We start from the raw sequence: 17,613 nt of genomic DNA on the forward strand, positions 1-17,613 counted from the left end.
TAAGAATAACTTGCACAAACAACTAAAGGTAACAAACCTATTAGTAAGATGATAGGAATTATGGCAATTGGCGAATTTGCCAAAATGTTGAAGTATCCCTTTAAATCTGTAAACAAACATTTTGAAGAAGATATCTTGAAAATGACTGTTTTTTTTAACCTGTCAGCCATCAACTAGCCATCTAGGAATACTAAACTTCTAAGCATGTATTAACTTACATTGGATTTGTCTTACTAACTTTAAAATCCTTACGGCAAGGAATATGAAAGTGGCCCCACCATCCTAAAATATTTCTGTATGTGGCCCTCTGTGAAAAAAAGGTTGGACACCCCTGACCTATGGGGTTCAGGTCCAGCAGAAATGCTGGCCAATCAAGCACAGGAATATCATGGTCATTTAAGCTTTTGGTTCTTTTGGCAGAGAGAGAGGGTACCAAGTCCTGCTAGAAAATGAAATCAGTATCCATGAAGTTTGTCAGCAGAAGGAAGGATGTAGTGCTCGAGAACTTTCTGGTAAATAGCTGAGTTGACTTTGGACTCCAGAAAAGACGGTGGATCAACAGCAGCAGATGACACGGCTCCCTGAACCATCACTGACTGTGGAAACTTTTCAATGAACTTCAAGCATATTGGATTCTGTACCTCTCTGATCTTCCTCCAGACTCTAGGACCTTGATTTCCAAATGAAATTTACTTTAATCTGAAAAGAAGACTTTGGACCAATGAGCAACAATCTAAATCTTTTTGTCCTTAGCCCAGGTAAGATGCTTCTGACGTCTCTGTTCCAGGAGTGGCTTGGCACGAGGAATGCGACAGTTGTAGTACAATTCCTTGAAATGTCCATGCATGGTGACTCTTGATCCACTGACTCCAGCTGCAGTCCACTCCTTGTGAAGTTCCCCCAAATTCTTGACTGGGTTCTGCTTGGACATTTGAAAAGTTGGAAAAAATATCCCAAAAAGTGTTCTCATGATATTGCATTCACTAGCCAGTGCTAAACATACATGCCTATGACCTTGAATATCGAATCACTCCAACATTGGCCAGTGGACATCTGTGCAAAGAATCAACTCTGACTAAAGTGAAGCGTACAGTCAAAAGACTCACATGGGGGTGTTTGCCCTACAGAATCTAATCACTTTATCCTTGAGTCAGACTGGATATTTGGGCCAAATTTAAAGAATATCCCTCATAGCATTCCTGAGATACTGGGTGCAAAAGGATGGTCTGGACGGATGTGTGACAACCTAAAACATGAAGCCTCCAGCCTCATCTATCACCAACGCCGAGGCATAAAAATGTGCATTTATATTGAGATGAGACGGCGCCATCTTTAAATGTCTTTTGGAGCAAGTTATGCTGCTGGATATTGGCTGTAATATCTGAGGAAGACAAAATAAATCAGGAATCTCATTTCCATTTGTCAAGCACGATCACTGAACTATGTTTTGCTTTGTTTATCTACAAGCTAATATATCAACAGTAAGCCATACCACAGAAAAGACATCTAATCAATAGTGTAATTCTAAAGCTTGTTAGATGATAATAAGCCACAGTAATGGAAAAATTACCAGACTGATGTTGTTTTTATCTCAATTATGGAACTCCACTCAGACAAATTAAGTGGTAGACAGAGAGAAGTCCCAATAAAACGTGTGGGAAAGAACTTTGTTTTCATATTTGGATTCAGGATTTCACAGAAAAACTCCTCAATAATGTTAGTATAGCTGAATGAAAAGAAAAGTCCACTCTGGATTTTGTGTTTGTTGATGAAATTATGCATTAGCACATGTTTTAACAATAATTCTGTTATGATATCAGTCATTATTTTAATAGAAGGCTTATACCAACACAGTCTGACCAGTCATCAAAAAGTAATTACATCATTATGAACCACCTATACCTGTCAAGTTAAGCAGTACAGACAATCCTATTAAGAATTGTCTGTACATTACATATTAGAGAAACATAGGTCAGGCCACAATTAATACAGGCCACCATACTGTGATTTTGCCAAATTAGAATAACAGTTGAATTTGAAGGTGATTACAGTGCAGATGTGCTTTGAGCATGTGTTCCTCCTTGCAAAAACGAATCATTGTGTTTAAGGCAGTGATTCTCAAATGGTGCGCCTTGAGCCAAGTGCCTTGGGAATATGTATAACTAATAAGTAATTACTACAACTATACAATAACTTAAGTTGAGTCAGGATCACTTTGTCAAGAAACACACATGATGTGTGGTTATAAATAGTTTTTCTTTTTTTGTAGTTATGACACTGATAAAGTCAGAAGCTGAATAAAGGAGGAGCTGGGGTGGAGGAGGGCTGTAAAAAGAGGCTTGCAGAGGGAGCAGCAAAGCGTAGCCAGGCAAGAGTAGTTTAAATATGGTAGCATGAGTGCGATTTGCCAATAGTGCCAATAGCGTGCTTAGAATGAATTAGCTTGCCATCAGCTGATGAGGGCTTGTGTGAGATCAGCTGATCTCAGTTATATGGCAGCGCTTGACTCTGTGGCCGGCCTGAACTGATGCTATACACTTGATATACTGGAACATGTAGGATGGTCTTTTATATAGATGTGGAATTGGTGTGCCTTGAAATTCTGGCTTGATCTTAGGTGTGTCTTGGGCAAAAAAAGGTTGAAAACCACTGTTTTAAGGGATGCATGAGAAATGATTTTTGTTGATATCCAATATGCCAATATTTACAAAGGTATTTTAGCCAATAATGACATTGATACTAATAACCATGTATTTCAAACCTGAAACTTAAGTCCTTTTAACACTTTAAATCTTAAGTATGGAAAAGCAACCAAACTTGAGCCCTTTAAGGAATGAGGAAGAGCAAAGAAAAAGACTTCAGCTGACTTTAATAAGTTGGTCCTGCCTGAAAGTCCACAAATTTTCTTGTACATACTGCCAATATTTACAGCTGATCTGGGCCAGTATTAACAACCAGTATACTGGTAGTAAAAACTAGCATAAATGTTGATATACCAATAATTTACCTACTATCTGCCAATGCTCATATGCTAATAATGTTGTGGACACCTAATGTTTATACATAAGTGATAAGATAAATAATGTTACATTATAGATCATGCTAGACTTGATAGCAGTACCCATAAGCTAAAATGTAATTATTCTATGGTTTCAACATTAAATAGAACCAGGTTTTTATGAACTTGGGTTTTGATCTAAACCACTCTACTGGGAAAATGATGAATATAACAAGGGGTGTGAATGTGACTTTAAGTTAAAACTTGAGAAACTGCAGTTTTATTGCATTTGGACACTCAGTTCATACTTTTTACTTTTTTCAATACAACCTGAGCTTTAAGAATATGTGTGCTGCAGTAATGTCTCTTGAATTTTAAAAAAATTATGGGATAATAAAGACAAACAAAAAGAATAAACAGAAGTTAAAACTCAAAGAATTTTATGAGTGACACGCATTAAACATGACTAAGATTTTTTTGCACAAACTTGTTCTCCTTTCTCTTGGGGACCAAAAACTGAAGAAAATAATAATTCTCTTATAAAATTCTTCAAAATATTCACATATTTACATAAAAACTCATTTCACTTCTTTGTATTGGCTGTTTTAGTGCTATAATTCAGAACAGTTCCTGTCTGCAGTGACACAGAGGGCCACATCACAGCCTCTCTAGCTGCGTTTCCATAACCCTTAGAAATGTACAAAATCTAAACAGCATGAAAAAACAAACAAACAAAAAAAAACAACAACAACAACAAACTAAAACTGGTAATGGAAACACCTGAATTTTGAAAAAAACTCATATATTGTTTTTCAGATATTTCAATATAGAAATATATTGCAACACTTTGTCCACATTTACACGTCACAGAACACAACGTATGGTGTCACATGAGAAGTTCACTCCGAGAAAACATGGCGCGGTACGTGTGGACAGAAGAGGAGACCGAGACTTTTCTTAACATCATACTTATATCCTTATAGGTGGCCTTTGCCATACATACAGACTTTGCCTCTGAACTATCATCTGTTGCCAACACGCAGCAAGTTTTTAGCATCCTTCTTCCTTATGCCCAAAACTCCTTTCAATGGAAACAAATTCAAAGCGCATTTGCACTTCGTCGAAATTTTAGAAATATTGCTTTTATTTTGAAAAAAAAAAGCAGCATCTGTATCTCCATTATGAGATATTCAGGCCGTCTCCACCCCGATCTGCCCTGTCAAACATGTGCAGTTTGACAACAGGTTGCCCAGGCCTGTCACAAAGCATTCTGAGAAAATAATATGGCAGTTGGCATTAGCCGCTAGCAGCAGGAATGATTGAAAATTGATCAAAAAATGGATAAAAAGACTCTCATTATGGGATATACTGGTCTGGATTTAATCTTTATGTTACCTGGAAAGTCACCCAAGTTCCAGGCTCACTAGAAAAGCCTCTGTAAGATCTACAAAGGCATGGATAGCGTCATTAGAACGACACACCAGCTTGCTTTAAGAGGGGAAAAAAGTGAGTGGCTACGATTTATCCTTTGAAAGTTATTTAACTTTTTATAACCTGTGTCACTTCCTTTATAGAGAGGCTTAAAGGCCTGGTACAGTTCAGTCTCTTTGCCTTTTTCTAGATAGACCTAATGTTACGATAAGACAACATTTCCAATATGGCGACCACCACCACTGGGCTTCAAAACTACTCAAAAATCAATGGGTGACATCACTGACACTACTTTTATCTTTAATAAGGCCTATGCTTGACCTAAGTAACAATTCAAGCCAAAAAAGATCTAATTTAAAGTAGTCTAAGTAATTTTACAGAGAATGGTGTAATGCTTGCATGTATTCACATAAGACAGTGGCTGTGTGTTCATGGAAGACTAAATAAAAACAGATGAATGTGCAAGAATAAAGCTTGTTTAAAAAGAAAAAAATCATAATTTCTTCTTCATAAAAGTTCCTAAGATTACTGTGCACCATGTCTTAAATGAAGCTCCACTTTAAAACAGTGAAGGTTAAGTAATTTCAGGAATAAGAGCGTGTGGTTTGAGGGAATGTGAGATCTGTCTCTGGTGTACAGTACTTGCTAGTTTGACCTTGTAGCTGCTCCATTAATTTCCAGAGGATTACTGGCCTGCATTTATAATTTATAGGTCACTGTAGATAAATGCTATCTTTATGTTAAATATACACGTAAAACCCCTTTGATATTATAGGATTTAACTTACTTTTTAATAGTAAGATAAATACGCCATTATGAGCTTCATCAGTGCAAAGCTGGATTCTGTCTTTTGTCTCTGTGGCTTAAAAACTGAAGAGGAAACCCTGCTCAAAAGATAAAGATGCAGAGATTGAAAACCTGAGGCACTTCTTTGTTCACATTCTACAATCCTTTTTTATTTTCTTTAACCTGGTAATAAGACTCCAGGAGCTGATTTCCATGCCATGCCTGATATTAATGCCAAAGGATTAATACAAAAAAAAAAAAGATTGAGGTGGTTGGCAGTGAAGTTGGGGGTTGGGATTTAGCCAAGCTTCAAAGATTTCATAGTGCCCCGGACCCCTGGCACTGTCTTGATCCCCTGTCATCTTTTGTGGGAGTCAAGCGTAACACTTAATGAAGCCTCACTGGGTGAAATGGAAGAAGGAAGTCATGCCTCTCTCACTCTGAGATGCCATTCAGCAGCTGTAATGAGCACAGACGTCATGCTGTTGTGGCTTTTTAGGCTCCTCTCATGGTCACTGCGGCTCAGTGCGCTGTGATGAGCCACTGGCACAGGCTGGCATGAGCTGAGTGGACAAGGAACATATGCTGGGCCACTGAAGCCAGACTGCTATGACTCGCATGGGATATGAGTGGCACTGGTTTTATACTGTTGGGTTGACTCATATGCTAGGAAATGGATATAACTGCAGAGGGAAGCAATGCCCATTTAAAAATGACTACAGTTATCTTTAGAACCAGAGAGCAAGTGAACACTTTTATACTGTTTAAGACTTAAATGTTAATGCCTCAACCGTACATCCATCCATCCATCCATCCATCGTTATTCATTCCTTCCATCCATTTTTATGATTCGTACTGATTCCATGCGACTGTACATACCCAGTTTCTCATATTCATTCCATTCCACCTAATTCCATCCATCCATCTGATTAAACCTAAATCCATACCTCCCATCCATCCATCAATCCATTTTAATTAATTTCAATCCAATTCCATCCATCAATTTAGCTCAATCCAATCCAATTTCATCCATCCAACCATCCAACCAATCCAATCCATCCATCTCAATACAATCCAGTTCCATCCATCCATCCATCCATCCAAATTCAATCTAGTTCGGTTCAATCCAATCCAATCCAATCCAATCCAATCCAATCCAATCCATCCTTCTCAATACAATCCAGTTCCATCCATCCATCCATCCATCCAAATGCAATCTAGTTCGGTTCAATCCAATCCATCCATCTCAATACAATCCAGTTACCATCCATCCATCCAGCTCAATTCAATTCAGTTCGGTTCAGAAGAAGCTCTTTAACCCAAATGATATTTTTAATACTAAAATATAATTATTATTGTTAATTTTCAAATTTAATGATTTACAAAAAAAAAAAAAAAAAATGGAAAAATAGGAAAGCACATTATTATTTCTTGATTAATATGTCAAATTATAGTTATTTACTTGCATTCCTGAACAGAAAAATGAGTTTTAGTGGTTGAATGTTATGCTTGATTAATTTCTGACTTCTCAGAGAAGCCCAGTGAGCCGACTCAAATTTGGGTGAATTCAGTTTGAAATCCCTCATTCCTGTTCAAAATGGTAAAACGTTGAGAGCTGACTGAAAATGAAAGAGTCCGCATTAAAGCACTTCATGATGCTGGATGGTGTTTGAGACAAACATGACAGGTAGTCTAATAAATTTGTTAAGCACTGTATCTTTACAGTGGGATGTATTTTCTAGCCTTACCTTTCAATGTAGAGACAACTGAGTCTACCACTGAGCCTCAGCTAACCCTACGCCTTAAAGCTAAAATCTACAAACATGATAGATAATAGATAGAAGCATCTAAAAATGTGGTCAACAACTTTAATATCTGAAACACTGTTGTGAGAACATGGTTCAACTCTTTCCTTGCTGTTTGTAGAGACATCAAACCGAGCAGTCTCTGCGACTTCAAGAAAAGATGGAACAAACACCTTATGAGAACAGGACTCCAATCAAGGGACTTCAAACACAGAACATCAATCTCATATTTATTTCTGAACAGATGCAGCTCAATCTTTACTTTGCATGGTGAATCCGTGGGCAGATTCGCTCAGCTCTGATGCTCTACAAAATTACAGCTTTTTAAAACATGCCTTTCAAATGACATTTCTTCAATGGAAAATGTAAGAAATGTGAGCTTTTGAACACTTCTGAGAGGTTTAAAAAAATGAGTTGTAAATGAAAAGAAACTTTTTTTTTTCTGAGCTCAGCTGTGCAGCCCAGAGAATTACAGCTGCTCTCAAATTTACGCTTGTTGGCCTTGTTATTCATTTTAGAACCACTCGGGTATAAAATCAAAATGTTCTGTCCCTGTTAGTTTTTTCTTTTATTTTAAAATGAGCGGTCAAGTGGACTCGAGGAAAAACACTGTTGTATAAAAAGTAATGAGAGGAATGGGGAAGAAAGTGAGTGGTTCTCACACCTTAAACTGTGAGATAAACAAGGTCTGACTATTATCTAAGCTGGGAATACATGCCTCTCTATATTAACTACTTTGCATTTATTTGGTTTTAAACTAATTTTCTTTAAATTAGTCACCAAAATTGAGATAAAGTGTATGATTTCCCTTGTTTCCACAGTTTGTTTTGTGCAAGCCCTAAAGTCTTAGAGCATATTTCCCATGGTAGATAGTTAATCAAAGTCTACTCATGTTTTCAAGGGTATCAGTTACATTAAGCCTAGGGAAATGTACTTTAATTACTAAAACAAGGCTAAAGTGATGCAAGAGAAGTAGGATGGTGCAGGTAGTGAAGAGATGGGAAAAGACTGAGCAGCTTCTGGAAAGGTCAACAAGCAGATAAAGACGACCGTCTGAGAAGCAATACTTACAGGGAATGGTGCGCAGGTAGAGGTTGTCCCTGATCACCTGCTGGAGCTTGTGGTCCAGGGAACCCTTCTGAAACTGCAGGCTGAGGTAGTGGCGCAGATCAATGTTCAACACCTTACCTAAAACAGAGGGGAGAGAAATCTGGGTCAGTGATGAAATCACAGAGTCAAGGATGGGGGTGTCCACATGCTCATTTACAAAGCTCACACTCAGCTGTTTCGATGTTGGAACAACTAAAAAGACAAACTGATACCAATATTTATCACAAGCTGTATATCAAGAGTTCATGGCCGGGATGTGCATCCGTTTGTATCAGAGAAGGCTTGGTGTTGAGCAGAAAGATACCAAATTAAAGCTGTCATATGTGATCAAACATTGATTGGCTTGTGAATCAAAGCCAGAAAACTTTGCTGCTGTTGCTTCTCTGGAATCAAAGCATTTCAAACAAAGTCTCAGGAAGCGGAGGAGATGCAGTCATCGTTAAGAGAAGGGAGATCTATGATTCTCTGCTGAGTGACAGAGGGAGGAAATAGATGCAACGAGAGCCTGGAGATACAAGAGAAATATCTTGTATTTTCTATAACAGCACCCTAACTCTGTTTAGATCTTGAGAAGCAACAAACAAGACATGCTGTGAGTATGCACTAACATATGCCCTTTACTCAGAGCGGTTTAACACAATTGACATACAGAGGATGGAGACAGGGAACACTTGCATCCATCAGCTCCATTAACATGCTTGCTCCTACACTCACTCTCTGACATTAAACAATGAAGTCAATGCAGAAGTGAAATCAACTGCAGTTCCTCAAGTGTCCACTTGAGGCTGACTGGAAAAGCCTCAAAGTCCCATAAACACCCATACAAGAATGATCATTTTTGCAGCAGAAATTAACACATTTACAACCAGATTCAAAACCGTTTTTTCTGAAGATCTGATAGATGAATTATTTATAACTCATACTTTTGATTATATCAAGGGTCAACTGAAATCAGTGCAAATAGCATTTCAACAGAGAGATTCTGGAAGTAAAAATCCCAGCAAGGAAATATGTTTATGTAAAAACTATCTAAAGGCTAGATACGTTAGTGTAAAATTATGATTTCTGTTACTATAGAAGTCACTAGTGCCCAATATATCAGACTTATGTTTAGAAAAACAGGAAAAAACCTACACTTTCCACAATCTTAAAGGGCCAGAGTAAGGTCTCTGGTTGTTGGCGGCTGCTTTTACCACGGAAATGTTCATGAAACCCCCCCCCCCCCCATTAGAAACTAATGATGTACATTGTATAGAACAATATAAATACACAAACTATAATTTATCACAACATTTTAAATCCAACTTTTTGGAAGTGATAAAAATCAAAAGTCAAAAAATCAAAAAATAAATATCTATCTTGAACAATGACGAACAGATTTTGCGATGGATTGTAGGGTTCATAGTTCCATGATGCACATTTGAATTTTTATGTCTTGCACCTTCACTTTTTTCTCTATCGTCAATCCTGTTTTTGCTACCCAACAGCTGCCAAACAATGTATATATCTATATATATATGGCTTTATTCATTTGAATGTGATCTAATCCCAAACCACAGACGTCAAAAAGTGGGCAGTCACTGTTAAAGGTCACATATTATGCAAAACACACTTTTTCAGGCTTCTAACAAAAACGTGTGGCCCTGGCCTGTCCTCACTCACACCCACACACCCACACACACTTTTCAGAAATTGTGTGCTAAAACAAGCCGTTCTCAGATTTTCCCCTCATGATGTCATGTGGGGAGTTAGCACTGCCCCCCAGGTTCGGTTGGTCCTCTCCGCTTGGAAGAAAGTCCTGCCCTCCTCTCAGCTGCCAGCTGAGAGGAGGATCAGGAGGGTCACTAAGCTGCATCCACTTCCTGAGAAGGGCGGAGTCAGAGGCGGGGTCAGACAGCTCATTGACATTCAAAGCCACGGACACAGAAACAGCTCGTTATGAGCAGGGCTGAAACAGAGTTTTTGACATACAGAAATCCTACACTGGAGTGTTTTTTTCAGCAACACACTTCACAGTCATGTTTTGGTGACCTCTGAGACCAATATACACTTGTCTTAGAAGGGTAAAATATGTGATCTTTAAGCTCTGCCATTAATGGCCTATAATTTTCACTTAAGAAACCAGTGGATGATGTCACAGATGCCACATCCATGTTTAATACAGTTTATGATCAATACCTCATATTGGCCAAGTATGTTCAACAGAATGACATTGAGGTGGTAGGCGGTAGGGTTTGTCACCATGCCTCTTTCTACTTGGTTATTATTTTGTGTTTCTACTATTTTAACAGCATATTTTATTAACATGCTCAAATAGCATCCTATGTCTTTTGAAATATTTCAATCAGTATTCTGTGACCAAAGCAGGCAAGCTGCATGTGAGAGGGCTAATTGTTGATGAAGTAGCGTATGGCAACTATAACACTCAGCGCAGACGTACAGGATGATGTTGGCCGCAAGAAGCAGCAGAAAAATGGTCGACAAATATACTTGGGTGGCTTTAATCATGCAGGAGGCCCACCCTAGTATTGTCTATGCGTGGGAAACAATAGTGACTCACTACAATCTTGCATCTCCTTCATCTGGTTTTCTCCTTTGATTGATCTTAAACAAAACATTACAAGACCAAAATGTTTGCATTTGATGTCTGCCAGACTCTCCAAGATCTTCTCCAGATCAGAAAATGTTGATGAATCAAAATCCTGCAGCAGCCAGGCTGAGTTATGTCATTCCGACCCAAAAATGAGATCTGAAACAAACTATGGGGAGTTAGATAGCACAGATTCTCCTGAAAGGTAACCTGGAAACAAAATTTCTTACTTCAAGAATTATTCCGCCATGCTCGCTCATTCTCCCAGTGAATATTTTAGCATACTTCAATCCTGAGCCTGTGTGCCAGACTCTTCCACTGCTTCTCTGATGATCAACACACTCAAAAGTCAAGGAAGACTTTGACTTCTTATGGAAAACTCCATTCTTGAAGATTCAGACAGTGAATGTGGAATAATCATTGTGCGTAGCGAGTAAATATTCCCACAGTAGAAGAGATAAATCATTTAGAGTGAGCATCATCCTACGCGTTGCACACTTAAGAGTTCAGCAGTGAGCTCCAGCTTTTATGACGCCCTTTAAGGAGAGAGTTGAGGGATGCTGTGGACTGCAATCACCGAATAAATTTGAAAAACATTGCTAATGACATAAAGTTCTCTTATTCACGCCTTGAGGTTGAGAAACTCCCACTGGGGATGCAGATCAGCAGGGTCCATTCTTCCCCCATTATCATGTGCCATGGGGTTGAATTGGAAAATATCAGACTTAAAGTATTTCCAGCATAAGTTCTGCTGCCTATAATTTTTCAGAGCGGCTTTAAAGTGTGCCTGCTGCTTCACTTAAGCTCAAACAGTCCAGTAAACTGCCGCATGCCCGTGGTACAACTGGTGGTCTGGGCCAAGAGAAGCATGGGTCTCCATTATGTAACTCAATAGACTTTTTACTGGCACAATGAATGCAAGGAATTTGGGTCAAAGAAACAAAAGCTGAGGCACTGGAAAACCACAAGCCTGCGGTGCATGTTCCCAGAAACTATGAGACATGAAAAACCCCAAACTCACACCAATGACATACATCCCATTCCCTCCCCTGCTGGTTTTAAAGGAATGGGACCGGGGAGTGGTTTCAGTGCTTTTTGTCCTGCCTGGGAATGCCGCCGTGGATCTATTTTCACACACTACCTTCAAAGATCAGCTGGTTTTTCGGCGCTAATTGTTACCACAGGATTCCTAGGTCAACAAAATCAATCTTTCTCTCTCACAAAACATGCAAATCTCCTTCTCCGCCCAAAGCAAACTCCCACTCAAGTGCTTCTAACAGGGCAGTCTTTGTGGCCCGCCTGTCAGGTTGCGTTAGCGCGGTGCATCATATCTCCAGAGACGCAGAGAGAAAAGAGAGAAAGGGAGGGAGAGGCGAAATCGCAGCTTCCCGCTAGGTTACAAGGCAGCGCATCACTGGCCTGCCGGGCTGGTAGTATGAGGCATGCGGGGACACAATGGAGGCCTTTGTGCCTTGTCATCTGGCTATTAGACACTATCTCATACACAAGGAGTGTGGAGAAAAGAGGAGGGGATGGGGGGAGGTAGTTCAAGGATGGAGAATCATTGAAAACAGAGGGGATGAGGGAGGGCAGCATGCAGGGAGAGGAGTAATAATGATGCATGGGAACACACGTGGAAGCTAACTCAGCCCGCCTCCGTTCCTCCTCCTGCCCTTTTATCGTTATTCTACCGCTCTGTCTCTGACGCTGCATCTTTGCCTCCTTCGCTGAGGAGATTCATCAGTCCTGGCATATCCCTGCAGGGCTCTTCGCACCTATGTTGGAGATCATTATATGAAGAGCTACTCGCCTTGGCCGCAGCTCTATGTTTGCTTTCTTCAAATGCGAGCCACTTAACCTTTCATTTTCCAACCTTTTGCCTTTGACTGATACGTGCATGTGTCTGACACTGCCTCAACGCCTAACCAGTCCTTCTTCTCTTAGATCATTCTGGATTAAAGGGCGCCTGATTACTGCTGAAGGGCATCTGCTCCCTGAGTCCAACAAACATCTTTAGAAAGCCAACATAGATGTGTTGACTCACTGCTTTATGCCGATACCATCAACCGCAACATCATTAAGTCTATGTGACACAAACATGAGCTGGGGAACAAGTTAAAGGAATATTACCATATTTTTGAAGTTGGGTTGTGGTACTCAGCTACAGTAGTGGCATTAGCCTCCAGAGATTTCAGCGAGTGTTGCCCCTTTAAGAAGAATGCATTAATGGAGTTTTAGGTCAAAACAGACCAATGTAAGCTCAAATGTAAGCTATATTAAAAAATGTTGGCATGTTTGGCACTATATTGTGATGCATCTTTCAGCTACATGTTTGCATATTTCTAACAAAATACACCGCTCTCTACATTATTATGCAAATTGGATTTTAGTCCCGTAGACATTAAATTTTTTGTTTTCCAATGAAACTCATGGATGGTATTGTGTCTCAGGGCTCTTTGCATCACTAAAATCAATCTAAGACACCTGTGATAGTTTGCCAGTTGAGTCCAATTAAAGGAAAACTATTTATAAAGGACATTCCACATTATTAAGAAAGCCACAGGTTTCAGCAATATGTGAGAGAAAAGGATCTCTCTGCTGCTGAAAAGCATCAAATAGTGTAATGCCTTGGACATGGTATGAAAACATTTGATATTTCACGAAAACTTAAGCGTGATCATCATACTGTGAAGAAATTTGTGGCTGATTCAGAGCACAGACAGGTTTGTGCAGATAAAGGCATAATGAGGAAGGTTTCTGACAGACAAATTCATCAGATTAAAAGAGCAGCTGCTATAATGCCATTACAAAGCAGCAAACTGGTATTTGAAGCTGCGGGTGCCTCTGGAGTCCCACCATCCTCATGGTGTAGGATCCTCCAGAGGCTCACAGTCGTGTATAAACCTACTATTCAGCCACCCCTAACCAATGCTCACAAACAGAAACAGTTACAGTGGGCCCAGAAATACATGAAGACTCATTTTCAAACAGTCTTGTTTACTGCTGAATGCCATGCAACCCTGGATGGTTCAGATGGAGGAGTAGTGGATGGTTGGTGGATGGCCACCATGTCCCAATGTCAGTAAGGAGATGACGGAGTCATGTTTAGGGCTGGAGAGAGCTGGTAGGCCCCTTTAAGGTCCCCGAAGGTGTGAAAATGACCTCGGCAAAGTATATAGAGTTTCTGACTGACTACTTTCTTCCATGGTACAAAAAGAAGAACCATGCCTTCTGTAGAAAAATTACTTTCATGCATGACAATGCACCATCTCATGCTGAAAAGAATACCTCTGTGTCATTGGCTGCTATGGGCATAAAAAGAGAGAAACTCATGGTGTGGCCCCATCCTCCCCTGACCTCAACCCTATTTAGAACCTTTGGAGCATCCTCAAGCTAAAGATCTATGAGGGTGGGAAGCAGTTCACATCAAAACAGCAGCTCTAGGAGGCTATTCTGACATGTTGCAAAGAAATTTAAGCAGAAACTCTCCAAAAACTCACAAGTTCAATGGATGCAAGAATTGTGAAGGTGATATCAAAGAAGGGCTCCTATGTTAACATGGAACTTGGCCTGTTAGGATGTTTTTGATTGAAATAGCTTTGATTTCAGCAAATATGACCTCCTAATGCTGCAGATTCAACAAATGACCATTTTCAGTTTTTACAAGCTAAAAAACATTGTGTAACTCAAACTATATGGATCTCTTATGGGCTGATCCACACTTGTAGTTCACATCGGCAATCACAGGTGGGGCCACCATGGAACCCATGGATAAGACCTCATGGGACCCATATTGTAGTCCGCATATAACCAATATGGGGCCCTCATGGACATGCTGATTGGGGTGGTTCCCAACCTGGAGTCCAGGCACCTCCAGCAGGGGTACCAAAGATGTCAGGGGGAGAACCTGTCTGCTCTGATGTTGTCGAAGTTAGACGTACATATAATTTCTCAAAATCAGGAATAGAAACACACTTTTTATCAAAGAAAAAACTTCCATCATCATTTTTTCCAGAATTGTTAACCCCTAATCCCTGACTATTTTTTCCTGTTTGATTATGAATATTTGTGCTCCTTAGCAACCCTTATTTATAAGGAAGCAGTGAGTTCAGTGGAGCAGTAAGTGTATATTGGTGCTCCTGCCAGGTCACCTTAGGCCAATTAGGAGCCGGTGTTTGCCAAGAAAATCCCACAGCAGATTTTTTCCCAGTCCAGCCATGGCACTTTGTAGATGACAGGATTTATATGTTTCAAAACAGACAGTCCCAAAAATAATCATGATTAATGACGGTGATCTCATATCTGATAGTAACCCTGACAATTACTCCGGCCAAAATCGTGCATCCCCAGCTGAAAACAGACCGCTTGGATGTACTTAAATAAACCCCTGCTTTCTTTCTCAATCACACACAGATCCACTGAAAAAAAACAAAGCACATGCTGCTGCCCATCATGCTCTCCCCAGCACCCTTGGACACATACAGTTTGGTAACTGCTATGGGAAAGTGCCACTAACCTCGCCATCTGTCATTTCTTGTAACTGATGTCAAAACTACTCAAGAGCTCTCTAAGAACTCTTTCATTGAGACACGAGTTGTTTTACAGCCAACAGACCAGTCAGAGGCTTCAGTCTGACTACCATTATAAACAGCAGTGTTGTGGACTTATTCTTCTAAAGCTATGAGGCAAATCCAGAGTTAATATCACACCAACACCTCCCAGATTTCCAGCCTTTTGTAAAGATAATAACATGAGGCATCATGCAGCAGCTGCAACAACACCTTCAGTGTGCCTCATCAAATCCACTTTTATGTACAACATCTGCTTTTTCTCTTTGGTTCAGTCCCAGACGAGAGTGTTAAGATCTTCTCCAGATCAGTCAGTGCTGACAGACCAATATCAAGCAGCTGCCAGACTGCGAGTTAAGTCATCCATGTTCCAAATGAGATGTGAGTTAAGTGTTCAGGAACATGTTTCAGTAAGATAATACACCTTTTCCACTCCGCCACCTAGGATGTGTATACAAAGCTCTCAATGGAAGACTCATCCCGCTGTCAGTGAATCTACCTGATGAGTATTTTAACATACTTCTGTTTAATACTTCCTTTACTGACTGGCTAGCTTTATTAAAATCATTATGGAGCGCCATATATGGTCACTTTGGTGGACTGACTTTGTGGTCTCTCCCTAACTCTGTAATACAGAACCAAGGCTGCCCATAAAAGGGAAGGGGGCATTGTGGTCAGCAAATTTTAGGCTTTGATATCCAAATTTTGATTTTTAACCTGAAAATTTACCATTCTTCTCAAAGCAACAATAAATTTCTATTCAATATTTACACTAAAGTACAGTCCAGCTTTTTTCATAATGTAAACCTCTTTTCTTAAAACAGAATGACCATTTTTGTAATGTTAACAATGTGGATAGGCACACTGAACTAAACCATTTTGAAAGTAATATCAGACTGCTGAGCGATAATGTGCAAAAACTTCAGGATGCCAGAAAATACGGTAGAAGAAACTGAAACACTTTTAAGGGAAACATGACTGAATAAATGCTAAAGGTGGCAACAATGGTTAAAAGTGACAGAAACAGTTGAAAAAAGTGGGAAAAAGAGTTAAAAAGTGGTGAGGAGGGGATTAACAGTGGCAATGAATTGGTTAAAAGAGGCAAAAATGGGTGAAAATTGGCAGATATTGGCGAAAAGAGGCAAAAACGGTTAAAAGGTGACAAAAATAAATGGTTAAAATGTTGCAATAAAGGGGTGAAAAGAGGTGCAAATGGCATGAAAAGATGGTGAAAATGGGTTAAAATGTGGTTACATTTAGTTAAAAGTGGTAGATAATGGCAAACAAAGTGATGAAAGGAGGTGGGAAGTTTTCAAAAACTGTAAAAAAAAAAAAAAAAAACTGTTAAAAAGGTACAAACAGGTCAATGCAGGAAAATTGGTTAAAAGTGGCAAAATTGGGTTAAAAAAGTTGCCAGAGAGTGGCATAACTGCCTGGAAAAAAGTGGTGCAAAGAGGTAAAAAACTGATGAAAATTGGTTTAAAAAGTGTCAAAAAATTGGTTAAAAGAGGTATAAATGGGTAAAATAACTAATAAAAACTGGGTTAAAAGGTAGTTAAACTGGTCAAAAAGGCAATGAAATATTTAGAGGTGGAAGAGGTGAAAATTGGCAAAAATTTGTGAAAATTAATGAAAAGAGGTAAAAAGGGCAAAAGTGGCAAATGTCGGGAAAAGGGAGTGAAAATGGGTTAAAAGTGGAAAATAAGGGTAGAAAAAAAAGTGGGACAAAGGGGTTAAAACAGGTGGAAAGGGTGCAAAACATCAGTTAGATTAGGCAAAAAATTGGCTGAAAGAGGCAAAACAGGTCTAAAAGAAAAAAACTGTGAAAAGTGGTTAAAAACTGTGCAAAATGGGTTTAAAAAGTATCAAAAAATTAGTTATAAGAGGCATAAATGCTTCAAAAGGTGGCAAAAAATGGTTAAAAGGTGGTGAAAAAGAGCAAAAAAGAGGCAAATGGCCAGAAAAGATGTTGAACTAGAGTTAAAGGGGGCTAAAAGTAGCAGATAAGGAGAAAAAAAATAGGTGGCAAGTGGCCAAAAACAGGCTAAACTGCCTGAAAAAAGTTTTAAAAGCAGTAAAAAAATGATGAAAGGAGGTTGCAAAGAAGCATGAATAAATATTTCCAGCATTAGAACAACAAAATCTTGCCACTTTTCAGCTCCGAAATGATGTGACTGTTAGAAAAGATGCCAGCTCCGTGCTAAAGACTCAACACATCTATTAAGATCGACCATACCTCACAACTAGTTTTTTGGAGTTTTTCATGGGCCCAGCAAATTCTGCAGGCAGGCCTTTACAGTGCTGTTACAGTTCCCCGCCAATCAG

At 39.4% G+C, this 17,613-nt stretch overlaps 1 protein-coding gene across 1 annotated transcript in view; it reads right to left on the reverse strand.

The window, feature by feature from the left end:
- magi3a (membrane associated guanylate kinase, WW and PDZ domain containing 3a) overlaps positions 1–17,613 on the reverse strand; it is a 237,816-nt gene that overhangs the window by 90,443 nt on the left and 129,760 nt on the right. Inside the window, exon 3 of the mRNA XM_041798984.1 lies at positions 8,092–8,208. Coding sequence (XP_041654918.1) covers positions 8,092–8,208 — 117 coding nt within the window. The remainder of the gene's footprint in view (positions 1–8,091; positions 8,209–17,613) is intronic.

The sequence above is a fragment of the Cheilinus undulatus genome, linkage group 11 (assembly GCF_018320785.1).
Source record: "Cheilinus undulatus linkage group 11, ASM1832078v1, whole genome shotgun sequence".
NCBI classification, from domain to species: Eukaryota; Metazoa; Chordata; class Actinopteri; order Labriformes; family Labridae; genus Cheilinus; species Cheilinus undulatus.